The 14,303-nt window shown below is 41.5% G+C and overlaps 1 protein-coding gene across 1 annotated transcript in view; it reads right to left on the bottom strand.

Moving 5' to 3' along the window:
- Positions 1-368: 368 nt before the first annotated feature.
- The window catches only part of LOC149150693 (uncharacterized), a 348,912-nt gene continuing 334,977 nt past the window's right edge, over positions 369-14,303 (bottom strand). The window contains exon 10 of the mRNA XM_089442905.1: positions 369-515. Coding sequence (XP_089299031.1) covers positions 369-515 — 147 coding nt within the window. The remainder of the gene's footprint in view (positions 516-14,303) is intronic.

Here is a 14,303-nt window from a genome sequence, read left to right as displayed (position 1 = left end):
TTATTTACTTTTAGTTATCTTATGAGTTTCTTGATCACATTTTGCATATCCATTCTGTAGGTGATGAAGTTGGACTCTAATAAAAAATAATTGGCCATGCCGTCAGTATTTGATACACCCATTCAACGTGATGGAAAACATTTATTTACTTTTAGTTATCTTATATTTCATTTACATTTATTAAGTGGAAAACTATGCTCCTCATCCTCTTGGAGTTTAAAATTCAAAACAATTATACTATTTGAGACTACTAAAAATAGTAATTAGACATGCAAAATATATTCTCATTCGATTGAAATAAACACCCAATCCATTTCACTATTATATATAATGAGGAAAAGTGCAAATATTTAAAATGATTATAGCTATCAACTTCGAAATAAAACACATACCTCCAACACTTGCTCTAATGTTGCTTCAGGCATATTACAAGCATCCCTCAACTTCTTAGAAATAATTTCACAAGCATTTGAGCACTTCATCTCAGCTTCTTTGAACACGTTGGCTTTGTATTCCTACAATTAAAGAAATTTTAGGTATTCAAAATAAAACGGACTTATTATTGTATAAGATAATTCCTAATGAAAGATGAAAACAAGTTTTAGTTATAAGATAAAATAGAGGTTATTTTTCTCTAAGTCCTAATAAAGTCCTAAAGCCAAGTTTGTTATTTTCATAGTTACTTAGAAAATGTATTTTTTCCATTTTAAAATATATCTATATTTATTAATATTCATGTTATATCTTTTGACATTCTACACATGAGAAAGACACAAAACCTCCATAAGGAATGTTCTACACAAGAATGATTAGAAAGTTTGGTGCACCAATGTCATCTATTCTCTCCCAAGACATTATTCAAGGCTAAAAACTAGGGGCTTTAGCCCTAAACACTACTTTTCGGGCATATGTGCATGAACTAGGCCTTGAACCATATCATTAGTCCTTTGGATGTAATCTTTCACTCATGTGCGATACTAGCCTAATTCCAAAGTTTGACACATAAGATGAATCTCTTAGTCCAAGACATGCTACACGGCTACAAATAAGGGGCTTATGCCTTAAATGTTTGGGAGTTGTTTATAGGCTCAACTTAGTGGTTTGGTGTGCCAAGGGAAATTTTCCTCGCCCAAGACATGCTTTGGGGGTGGTGGGGAGGAATTCGAGGGGTTCGGGCCTCTTAACCATCCATATACATAGATAACCCTAGGAGAATATTTTCTCCTATGGTGCAAATTTCCAACCAATAGCTGCACCTATTATTGACTTCTCCACAATAGATCATTAATGCCCTTTCTCAATAAAATTTGTTGATGGAGTTCCACAAGTTTGCAATTTTGGGATTTATACAATTTTGGTGCCAAACTTAGGAGAGATGGGTAAAAAATTGAGTTTGGTGGGTTGTGGGGGCCATCCCTTAAGGAAAAATTCGAATTTGTGGAGAGGGGGCAAAGGAGGGAGGTCGAATTAGTGGAATGGGGACCCACAAGAGAAAAGTGAGGCAATGATTATAAATAGAAGATGGGGTGCAACATTTGGGGCCTTTTGAAAATTTTATTTCTAAACCAAGATGTTTGGTTGAGCTCTTTCCGGGTGGAGATCTCAACGCTTGCTTCGATGGACCTAGAGTGCCATCCTTTGGGAGTTTCCTAGCACCTCAGTGAGATTTTGGGAGCATGGATTAGTGTCCTGCATCCAGTTATGCGAGTTCCAATACGTAGAGGAAATTCACACCTCTTGGTGGAGCCATCTAGAGGGGAAGATAAATTTGAGGAAATTTGTGGCTGGTCTAGAGGGCATATCGCTGAAGATTTGTGGTGGTTTGTAGCCTGGAGAGTTGGGAAATATTGAGAGAGAATTTTGGTTTCCTAAGGCCTGCACAAGCATCAATCTGGACAAATATGCAGGGGCTTGGAGCAAGGAGATTTTTTTGTGAGAAGGGGTAGGAGTTGAGAAGGAAATTTTGGAGAATAATTTCCAATGGAGTTGGGGAGATTTCTTGGTGCCATTTGGAGGGGATTTATAGTTGAATTCTCGGAGTGCATACTACTTGTCTCACTGGGAAATTCACACTATTTTGTGGGTTTGATGGTGGTTGTGAGTTGGGTGAATTCCTTTCAACATTTGGTGAAGTATTTTTGGGAGAAGCTAGAACTGCATTTTTAGGCGATTTCGGGCACTTCAGAGGGCCATTCTCAACATTTCCAGTAAATCAACAACTGCCATTTTCTAGGTCTGCGCAGAGGGATATTGGACCGAAGTCTTCTAGCACTTGGGGACATTTCCTTTACCTAAGTTTGGTCCAACTTGCTTATGCAAGCCCAAGTGCTCTTGTTCCTTGCTATATGTACTACTTACAATTCATAATTTAATAAAATGGCTCGACAGTTAAATCTATGTGGTGTGTTGTAATTTCTGTGTTGTTCCTATTTTCACTGCTATTGTCTAGTGCATGCTTCTGTTTTACGCTGAATAATTCCATTAGGAATATTACAACGGTATTAGAACATGTTCTTGGCCAATGTGGGGAGATAAGAGCAAGTGATGCCACCGAGGTACAAAGGAGTTGCTTTTTAGAGAGACCGGGGTAGAGGTCGAGGCAAAGAGGGAGCACAAGCCTAATTTTTGGATACAAAGTTGGAAAATTCCAGAGGGCACATGGAGAACCAAGAGGGTCTTGAGCAACATAGAAAGAGGGGACAAGACCAAATATTGAGGAAAAACCCGCAGATGTTGAGGCAAGGTCAACTTATGATGGACATGATGCAATAGGTGATGGGATTACATGTAAATGATAGGCCAGAGGCAGAACCCCAAGGTGATGGGGGTTCCAAAGCAAGGGGAGGAAGTTGTATGTATCAACCACCCCACTCCCCTTTGCGTGGCCAAACATGCCATCCTACAATGCCCCATTTTGTAGATGAGGTAGAGCAAGAGAGAGAGTCTGACCCAGTTGCAGATCTGGTGAACTCAATTGCCACAGGTATTGAAGAGTATGAGGGGCTAGACCCCAGGACCAAGAGAGTGATGTCCTTTGGGGAATACATCCACCTCAAGGAGAGGCGTGCCACGAGAGTTGGGGCTCACTACAGAGGAGGGAAGTCTAGTCAGGAGGTGCAGAAGATAACAGGGAAAGTTACACTCCCAATTATGATGGGTCAGCTAAAATTCAACTAGAGCATGGGTTCAAAAGCTAGATACTTACTTTCACTTGAACCCCATGCGAGAGACGGATGTTATCCGGTTTGCTACATTACATCTAGAGGGGGATGCACAGGAGTGGTGGTACCACGACCTGATCACACTAGGGAACATCCATATTACTTCCTACACCGAGTTCACCAGGTGGTTGATTGAGAGGTTTAACAGGAAGGACCCAGAGCTACATTTCAGGGAGATTGACCACCTGAGATAGACAAGAAGTGCATAGGTCTACATCTCAGAGTTCCGGAGGTTGGCCATGATAGTGTAATATATTTTAGAGGGTCGATTGATTATGCTGTTTGTAGACGGGTTACCAGAACCTTTGCGCGGATGGGTGAGGGCCTACAAGCCCACTTCATTGATGGACGTTATTATAGGACCCATGTTAGATTTGGTAACTAGGGCCAAAATCCACCTTGGACAACTCCTATGATGCAACTGATATTTTTATTGGATTCCTCTCTCCAAGAGGTGTATGATTGATCTAAAGATCATCTCATTCTGACATGTACAAATGGAATTATGAATTTATTTTGTTTATGGACAAATTATCAAGGTCGACCAACAAACTAATGTAGGCTCAGAAGCCCAACGGTCATGTCTATTCATCCTCAATGTTTACATCTAAATATAAGGTACCTTTGCCTCATTTGGACATCACTCATCTTCTCATACATCTCTCTCTCCTCATTTGATGTAGGCTCAGAAGCTCAACAGTCATGTCTATTCATCCTCAATGTTTGCATCTAAATATAAGGTACCTTTGCCTCATTTGGACATCACTCATCTTCTCATACATCTCTCTCTCCTCATCTGATTGGGTAGGGATTTCTGGGCTCCTCTCTCTCCACACATGCGAAGAAGAAGACAAATTTTATGTTTCAGCATTGAACAGATTTCTGGGAAGTTTAACCAGTGTTTGACCAACATCATTGACCTTGTTTGACTATGATTTTGGTGGGATAATTTCTGTTTGGGCAGGCCACATTTCTAAGCACAAGAATTGAGGCAATCTGTACAGTTTGACCATCGTTGACTGCAGAAGGGTTTGATTGTAGCGTTAACCAAGTTTGACTGAGTTTTTTGGGATTGTTTTGGGCTGATTCAGATCATTGTTGGTGACCAAATTGACTGGGTTTGAATGAGCTATTTTAGAGGTAAAATTCTACCCTGTTAAGCAATGTTGACTTTCTGGTTAGGGATTTTTGTGGTTGTTGTTTGTTTGGACAAATTTCACTTTGATTGGGCAAGTGGATATTGCATATTGTATTCTTTCTCTCTCTACTGAACTTTTGAAGAATAATAAGAAGAATTGATCAAAGGGTTTCCCCACATTGGGGTTTGTCCCTAGCGAACACCATATTTTGTGTCCTCTTGTCTTGGCTTATCTTATACTGTTTTTATTTATGTTCTATCTACATTTACTGTCATGTTAATATTTTGTGTCTTCTTGTCTTGGCTTATCTTATACTATTTTTATTTATGTTCTATTTGCATTTACTGTCATGTTAATGTGATTGCTAATCTGGAAATTGATATTGGGCTAATAAGAAAATTGAAGCAAATTGCTCTTAAGCATAGAAAATACCATTGTTATCTAAAATTAACAACCCGGGGCATGATTGACGCAGTGCTCAAGACCTGAGTTCATGTACCCACCAGACCGTTGGTTCCTTAAGGGAACAAAGACACTCATCAGCCTGAGAGGGAGGTTATGCATGGCTAATTGGATGATGAGACCAGGAGGGACCTTCGGAGCAAGAAGCTATGCTTCACATGCAAGGAGCCTTAGGCACCAGGGCATGAGTACACCAAGGGAAAGGCCCATTACATTGAGGTGTACTCAGATAGTGAGCCAAAGGAGGAGGTTGAGCATAAGGGAGGTCATTGAGATGAGGGTCCATAGTCTACAGGAGGAACACAACCACCACCTCAGGGAGGAGGACCATTCGCTCCATTTGGGGGCATTCTGGCTTCACTTAGGAGAGTTCCGAAGTACTTGACATTTTAGATTAGAGGCATGGTATAGGGGTAGAGTATGTCAGTCTTAGTAGATAGTGGGGCTAGCCACAACTTTATCGATGTCTAGATGGTGGAGCAGAGGGGCATATGTACAGAGACATCTGAAGGGTTCTCAATGTTGGTGCTTCGAGACCGGACAATGCAATGCACAAAGTATGTTCCCAACCTGAATCTGGTTATGGAGAACTACTCTGTCATTAACCATTTCTTTGTAGTTGATGTTCTGGACACCAACATGATGTTGGGTGTCCAATGGTTGTACTTGTTGGGGAGGGTCACCACTGATTGGCAGAAGTTGGAGATGGAGTTCACGAGCCTAGATGGGAAGTCGGTAGTGTTGAGGGGTATGTACTCCTACCCGCGCTAGATAGTGTCCACTCATTGGATTGGGGCAAACTTGCGATATGGGGATATATAGTGGGTAGTGGAGCTCAAGATTTCAGAGAAACGGACACAAGCACGACCAGTGCATCCAGACACACTGGCATTGTTGGAGAGGCATCAGGAGGTTTTTGGGGAGATCCCTCCAGGCAGGCCACTAGATTGAGGGTTCGAGCATGCCATTGAGTTAGAGGAGGGGGTTCACACTATTATCGTTACCTCGTATAAGCACCCCAAGGCCTATATGGATGAGATTGAGAAGGCCATCCGGGAATTGTTGGCGTTGGGGCATATCAAGCCTAGTACTAGCCCTTTTGCTTCATCCGTGTACTGGTGAAGAAAAATGATGGGTCTCTTTGTATGTGCATCGACTACCTAACCTTGAACAAGAAGACGTTGAAGAAATAATACCCCATACCCTAGATAAATGAGATGATGGATGAGCTTAAAGGAGCCAAGTACTTCTCTAAGATAAACTAATGCTTGGGGTACCATTAGATCAGGGTGTGTGAGTAGGATATTTCGAAGATGACATTCAGATGCCAATATGGGAATTTCGAGTTCCCAGTGATGCCTTTCGAACTCACCAACGCCCCGACCACATTCTAGTCTTGCATGAACCACGTTTTCCACAAGCACCTGCATAGATTTATCCTAGTGTTCTTTGATGATATACTCATTTACAACAAGACTTGGGAGGAACACATGCAACACTTGGAACAGGTTAAATCTTGGAGGAGCAACAATTTTATGCCAAGATATCCAAGTACGAGTTTGGGTAGACTAGGATGCTATACTTGGGGCATGTGATAGGAAAGGACAGAGTTAGAGTCCACCGGGAGAAGATCCGCACCATCATTGATTGGTCCACACCCAGGAACTTTACAAAGTTGAGGGGGTTGCTGGGCATCTTCACGTACTACAGGCGTTTTGTGAAGGGGTTCTCCCTGTTGAAAAGTGTAACTAGGTTCCGTCTTCATGACATGTAATCGTGGTTTTTGTAAATGATAATAAAATTATTTTTTTATGATACTTGCTTCATGGGTTTCATGAGCAAGAAATTTTATTTAGATGACTCCCATCGAGAGGCTTAGGATTTATCATTAAAGTCAAAGAGTCAATGTCATGTATGAAGAACCCTTCTTGGGATATTTCAAATCTATACGATTCTATAAAGCCCTTCAACAAGCACAAGTTCTCCATTCTTCATGTCGGATTTAAGACAAAGTAAAAGGATCAAGTCAACTCACCTACATAAAGACACACCTATTGGATGCTCATGTCGACTTATCTATACAGACAAACTACTATATATAGCACCCTCGGCCTATTCCATAGTCAGAGTTTTCAGACATCTTTCTCTGAGTTTTTAAGGTGATAGTAACAAAGGAAAGTTCAGATCTTAAGTGGCCTAATGAAGATTACAGTTCGGATACTTCAAAAGCTCGGATGTCTCTGTGGACAATGGTAGAATGAAGCTCGGATATGTCCCTCTGTGATTTCGGGTAGACAGGGATAGTGAGAACATCCTTGAGATTCGGATGACTGTTTTGGAGAAGTTTCGGTGCCCTAAACAGAGAAACACAGTTAGGAGAGGAAGCTACAGTGAGGTGTGAAGTCTAGGAGCTATGTAATTTGGATCACAGTGAATGAGTGACAAGTTTGCAGTATACACAGTGATGAAGTCTCACCATGGTGCCACAATCTCGGTGGAATCTTAGTAAGGGTCTTGGTGCTATATCTGTGCCATCATAGAAGAAAGATCTCGACAATATGACAACATGGAGGTCTCACAGGTCAAAGTGGAAGAGGAGTCAAGAAGAATGGTGACTGTCAAGAGAACTTGTGTCTTGATCTTGGAGTGGCTAATAGGTCAAGGGCCTTGGTCTTGGTATTCATCAATTGGAATCTCTATAAGAAGAATTTGTGCAGGTTTTCCTCTCAAAGAGTGAGAGGTTTTGGCCTTGCTCATAGCCTACATTTTATGTCTCTTGTCTATTTATGTTCATGCATTGGTTATTGTTTGATGAAGAAGAACACTAATAATCTAAGTGCAAGAAGATTCTAATCTTAAGAAGTAAATGACATTCACAAGTAGTTACTAATGGAAGAGAAATCAACTAATGCTAACGTCCTAGATTGCTCAATATGGTATCAAATGTGTCAAAGTCAAGAAAAGGGCATGTAATCAAAGAGACACTCAAGGATCAGGTTTCAAGAATGGAATCAAAACAAATTGAAGGATATCAAAGCAAAAGTTCAAATATCTACAATAAAACCTTAAATCAAAGAAGAAGGTCTACTTCAGAAGAAGTCTTGTGATCATCAATCAAAATAATCAAGGCCAAATCCTTATTTCTACTCAAGGCAAATAGATATACAAATCAAGGCAAATAGAAGTCTACACTAGCAAAAGTGTTAGATCCTATAGTCATCATCAAATGACCACAAAGACCCTCATCAAGTTGAAGAGATCTACAAATAAAGGTAGCCTAAGGTATAAACATCATCTTGGAGAAAGTCGAAACCCTAGAAGCATTTCTGATCTACACTCATTCACTACCAAATAAGTCAAAGTATCTTGAAGGCGAGAAGGAATTGTGATCATCTTCAAAAGCTGTAAGGCAAGTTCCCTCTCATTGAAGCAAGGATCCCCTCCTTATCCTTGAAGGAGATCATCTGAGGAAGCTAAAAAACATCCTCATCAATCACTATCAACAAAGAGAGCTAGATCTAAAGGCGTTGTCATCATAAAAGGATCAATCTTCTTTCATTGAAGAAGGGATTTTCATTTGGAATAAGATCATCCAAAAGGGACACTAATACATCTTCTTCAAACACCATCAAAGTGATCAAGTTGAAGATTTCATCTTCACTTGTCAAGTAAGTATCTTTTATTTAATAAATCTAATCAAGTAAAATGACTTCATTTTGCAAGGAGATCTATAAGCTAGTTGGGTCATCAAATTTCCTTGCATGGAAAAGGAGGATAGACATAGTCCTCGAAGATAGTGAAGTCATTGATCATATCTATGAAAAGGTCAAGCATGATCTGAATACATGGAAATGGATCAAGGGGCCCAAGGGATTCTTATGAAATCTGGGAAAAACTTCCCCTCATTCCCTATATATTAGGATTGGATACATTAAAGAGATATATGGTAAGATGGGAGAACAATTCTCTGAATATGCGATAAGAAAGGTCATATTACTTAGATCTGATGTACACAAATTGAATGTATCAAAGGATGAAGGGATATCTTCATAAGATCTCAACTGCAAGATCTGGGAGAGATGATTTCAGATAAGGAAATGATCCCCTTTGTTCTAAATGTGCTAACTAATAAACAAGGTAACCAATGTCTATGAGGACAAGAAATCCATCCCATTCAACAACTTGTGGTTTCTATGCAAGATAGAAGATGACAGGTTGAGGGAAAAGTGTTGAAGGTTAAAATGAAAGGATTCAAACATTTGTAGGAAGGAAAGGGAAGTTTGGAAAATTTGGTCCTCATAGCTAAGATTCAATGTTATATGCATTATAGGAAAGATTGTCCTAAGTGCAAGAAGGGCAATAACAAGGAAGATAGAGCATAAATCCATTTCACCAAAGAAGTGGAGAAAGCCGAAAGAGGAAAAACATCCTCATAGCTAAGATTCAATGCTATATGCATTATAGGAAAGATTGTCCTAAGTGCAAGAAGGGAAATAACAAGGAAGATAGAGAATAAATCCATTTCACTGAAGAAGTGGAGAAAGCTGAAAGAGGAAAAGCATTAGAAGCAAGAGCTTGTGACATCACCATAGGGAAACATGAAGGATAACTGGAACAAAATCTATGGCAGTCAATTGTGAAGGTTATAGCTCGTGGGAACCTCATTGGAAACTAAAGAAAGGAAGAAGTCATCCAGGACAAGGCTCGTCATACATCAAAAGGTAACATCTGCTGGATAGGGATATGCAAGATCCTCAAGATTCTCTAAGGGAATCTTATTCGGAAGGTTCACCAATCTAGAGAGGAAGCAAGTGTTTCATTAGGAGCTCCAGCTTGTGGAATTCATGGGTTGATGGTATGATGACATAAGAGATGAAGCAAATCAAGGGATTGAAGCTCTTTTTCAATAAAGGAAGCCGCTAAAAGAAGCCTAGATTACCTAAAGGTAAATGAGGTATGTATGCTTGTATTCAATACTATAATGTCATGTCGTATGGTTGCAACATAGATTTCTACTCTATTTCGAGAAGCATGATCAAAGGAAAATGATCTCCTCCTCTGAAAAGATGTAGGAATGCATAGGTCACACTAGATGAAATCAACATAATATGTCTTCATATGAAAATGAGGTGGTTGACAGTGATTTAGAGGAACTCTGGTTGGAAGTTCTTGGGAATGAAATATGTGAAGAAATGAAGGAAGAGATCATGGAATATGCAACCATGGAAAAGGAAATCAACATCCGAGGACTAGAATATTTGACTAGGAAGAAATGAAGGAAGAGATCATGGACTATGCAACCATGGAAAAGGAAATCAACATCCGAGGACTAGAAGATTTGACTAGGAAGTCTCCTAGAAAGATATGAAGACTCTGATGGAAGTATAGAAAAGATAGAGACCCTTGACAATAGATCTCTTTGGGAGATATGTCAACATTTATGTAGGATGCTGATGTAAACTAGAAGATGTCATGACGAAAGACCATCACAAAGGTAATTTTGATTTAAGTGTTCATTTCTTATTTTTGAACAAATATCTGGATGGGCTTATGCAGGACTGCCAAAGGGAAGTGTTGATTTGGGGTAGCATCGGATGTACTCTAGCCATGAAAATTGGTGGAGAGGCTAAATAACATGAGATTTCTAAGACCCATAAATGGTTTGGCCAGATTCTACCCGGTTTAGGAGATATTAAAATAATTAATATTTTTAATGGAGTTCCTAAGTCTAAACTTAGGAAAAATAAAATATTAATGGGTATTAATATAAAACTGGGTTAGAAGGTTCTAAAAGACATGGATCAAGCCAAATCTAATCTTAGCCGTTGACTAGAGATGTAATCTCGACCGTTGAAGGACAAACAAGAAAAGTATAAGAGGAGGATTGAGGGTCAGTTGGAGAACACACCAGAGTGATCAGTCATTTGATTTTCTAGAGCGGGGTTTGCTAAGAAAATTCAAATCAATGATCAATTTGTAGTGAGGGGTAGTGAGTACGAGACAGAGAGGCAGAGATAGTTCTGAGATACCAACGTAAAAGCAGAGAGAGGCAGACAGCTAGAGAGAGCCACGCAGAGCTAGCAGGGACTATTTAGAGGCCAGAAGGACCTGCGTCATCCACACAGAGGGTAGCAGGAGTGATGCAGAGAGTCATAGAGGTTGTGTAGTGCCTCAGAGGGTTGACGAAGAGGGTTTGGGGCTGACGCTGAGCTTCATAGGTTGCTTGATAGGGTTTTGTGGGGCAAATTTTCTGAATATCTGCTTCCGAATAGAGGTATTACTGCCAGATTATTTTCTCTGTCCGGTGAACCAGTTTGGCACCCAGTTGTACTCAAGGATAGACTGCATAATAAAATAAACCCTCAGAATTGCTACACCAGTTTTCCCAAGTTGGGTTTTTCCAGGGACGAGTTGTCCAAAAGTAACGGTGTCACTTGTGTGTTTGCTATTTATTTCAGCTGTTGATCCATAAATGGTTGAGACAATATTGTGTTTATTTCGATATTTATATGTTTAAATAACTTGTTCGTAATTAACAAGTAGGAGAAATAAACCAGAGAATACAGATAAAATTTCTAATGGGTCATACTTAAAAATTTCAACATGGTATCGGAGCATGGTTGCAGATCACATGAGAGATGAAGGCATCGACTAAAGCAGAACAATTGCAGTAGAAATCACTGTCCCGAGTGACAGAAGTTGTTCCTAGCAAAAAGCGGCGAAGAAGGGTTGACGCAAAGGGGCTGCGTCATCAGTTTGGGCTAGAGAGAGGTCAGCACAGAGGCTGAGGAGGGAAGAAAAAGGCTCACGAAGAGCCATGCAGAGACCAGGAGGGTTGACGCAGTTGGCTCGGGGAGCATTTCAACCAGTGTCAGGATTGCACAGACCTAGAGGCTCAGTGTTCGATTGTTGGGGTTTAGGAAGCTGTGGGCAGTTTGCGAGGAGTGAAGGTGGTGGGGTGTTGTTGTTGCCAAGACAGAACAGTACCTAACGGGGCAAAACCAAGGTAGAGGGAGTCGCTATCGAGGCAGATTTCTAGCCAAGGAATTTGGATCAGCGTTGCAGGTGCATAGGAGATTAGAGAGGTGCGACTCGACAGTTGGCAGGAGGATCTCTAGGAGGGAAATCAAGACTCAGAGGAGTCGAAAGGAAGAGCAGAGAGATGGCCATGAATGGATTGAGGGATCAAGACAGGTTGGATGGGGCGTCCAACTTTGTGGTCTGGAAGGCCAGGATCCTGTCCATTCTAGATAGACATCACATCAAGGCCTTTGCCTTGAGAACAATGGCTATCCAAGTTGACCCGACTGATAATGAGAAGTGCGAGGAGGCAATGGCCAAGGCGAAATGCATCATCCTTGATGTGGTAAAGGATCATGTGGTTTAACATATTGCAAAGAAGGATACGACAAAGGAAATGTGGGACACCTTGAAGAAGTTGTACCAACATACTTCCGTGCAGAGGAAGATGTTATTTGAGAATCAGGTGTGGTCATACCAGATGTAGACGGGGGAGCAGATAGATCACTTCCTCGGTAGATTGAAGGAGATCTGGGACAACTGAGTTCCATGGGGGCCACGTCGGATCACGAGTTGATGGTGAGGACCGCTCTAAACAAAGTCTCCAAGGAGTGGGAGACATTCGTCCAGAGCATTCTAGGCAGGGCGAATCTTCGAAATAGGGAAGAGGGCGGATCTTCGCTAAGAAGAGATCAGACGTCTGTCCAAGACAGGAAGTAGCAGCAAACGAGTCTGGATCAAGAAGGAAGAGGAAGAGGATGCAACTCTAGCATCTGCGAGGAATCAGGAGAGGAGGAAGAAAAATGACCTCTCCAAGGTTAAGTGCTTCAACTGTGGGGAACTGGGTCATTATGCGAACCAGTGTCCAAGGAAGAAGAACAAGGGAGAGGTGTATGACTCCAAGGCAGTGCCAGCGGAGGTAGAAAAGGAAGTAGAGGAGGATGACGATTGTGCCATGAGTGCTCATGTACATTTAGGGAAGAGGTGGGGAGATAATGAGCCGTAGTCAGGAAGACTACAGGCGATGAGGGGAAGGATCCTTGAGATACCCAAACTCTTGGATCAGATCCTTGCTACGGGAGCCCTAAAGAGAGAGTAGCAAGACTGGCAAATGTCGGTAGAAATAGATGCGGATGAAGCAGTGCAGTAGTCCCAGACAGTGCAGAGCTAGCAAGCTGCAGTAGTGCGAGAGGCATAGAGGAGGTTGCAACAATGTAGGATGGCACAAAGAGGTTTGCAACGTTGCGAGAGGTAGGGAGTTGTTGCAGCAACGCAGAGGCAGTAGAGGGAGCACTTGATAGTGGCATAGAGAAATTCAACATCGAGAGTGTTTCTAGCTTGACAGGGATGTCAATAGTTGGGTGGATCAGTTACTTACTTCTCAGTAACTGAGTTGCAGTGTAGTAGCATGATGCAACATGATGAGAGGGGGTTGTAGTGTTGGGAGAAAGGACCAGCAACAACACGGATGTAGAGGGAGCTTTCGTACAGATGCAGCGGTGTCAATGGCAGGGCCATGGGCAACAATACAGGATGCAGTAGTGTAGAGGATGTTGGGCAGGGAGGCCTAGCATCAACACATGTACCAGTGCTGTATAATCAGAGTAATGCTCAGTGTGGAATATTATTAGAGCACAGTCCTTGCTAAGAGGGAGTGTTGATTTGGGGTAGCATCAGATGTGCTCTAGCCATGAAAATTGGTGGAGAGGCTAAAGCACATGATATCTCCAAGACCCAGAAATGGTTTGGGCAGATTCTACTTGGTTTAGGAGATATTAAAATAATTAATATTTTTAATGGAGTTCCTAACTTTAAACTTAAGAAAAATAAAATATTAATGGGTATTAATATAAAACTTGGTTAGAAGGTTCTAAAAGACATGGATCAAGCCAAATCTAATCTTAGCCTTTGATTAGATATGTAATCTCGACCATTGAAGGAACAACAGGAAAAGTATAAGAGGAGGCTTGAGGGTCAGTTGGGGAACACACTAGAGTGATCAGTCATTCGATTTTCTAGAGCGGGGTTTGCTAAAAAAATTTGAATAAGTGATCAGTTTGCAGCGAGGGGCAGTGACTACGAGACAAAGATGTAGAGATAGTGTTGAGAGACCAGCGCATAGGCAGAGATAGGTAGATGCTGAGCCAGAGAGAGCCACACAGAGCTAGTAGGGACTGCGCAGAGGCCAGAAGGGCCTGCATCATCCACGCAGAGGGCAGTAGGAGTGACACAGAGAGTTGTAGAGGCCGTGTAGTGCCTCAGAGGGCTGACGCAGAGGGTTCTGGGCTGACGCTAAGGCCAGGTGGGCTGACGCTGAGCTTCAAAGGTTGCTCGAGAGGGTTTCGTGGGGTAGATTTTCTGAATATCTGCTTCCGAATACTACCAGATTATTTTCTCTGTCGGGTGAGTCAGTTTGGAACCCAGTTGTACTCAAGGATAGATTGCATAATAAAATAAACCC

This window comes from Pinus tabuliformis, chromosome 9 (assembly GCF_031772625.1).
Source record: "Pinus tabuliformis cultivar Carrire ecotype Pingquan chromosome 9, CPIR1, whole genome shotgun sequence".
NCBI lineage: Eukaryota > Viridiplantae > Streptophyta > Pinopsida > Pinales > Pinaceae > Pinus > Pinus tabuliformis.
This window is presented reverse-complemented; position numbering and strand designations above follow the sequence as displayed.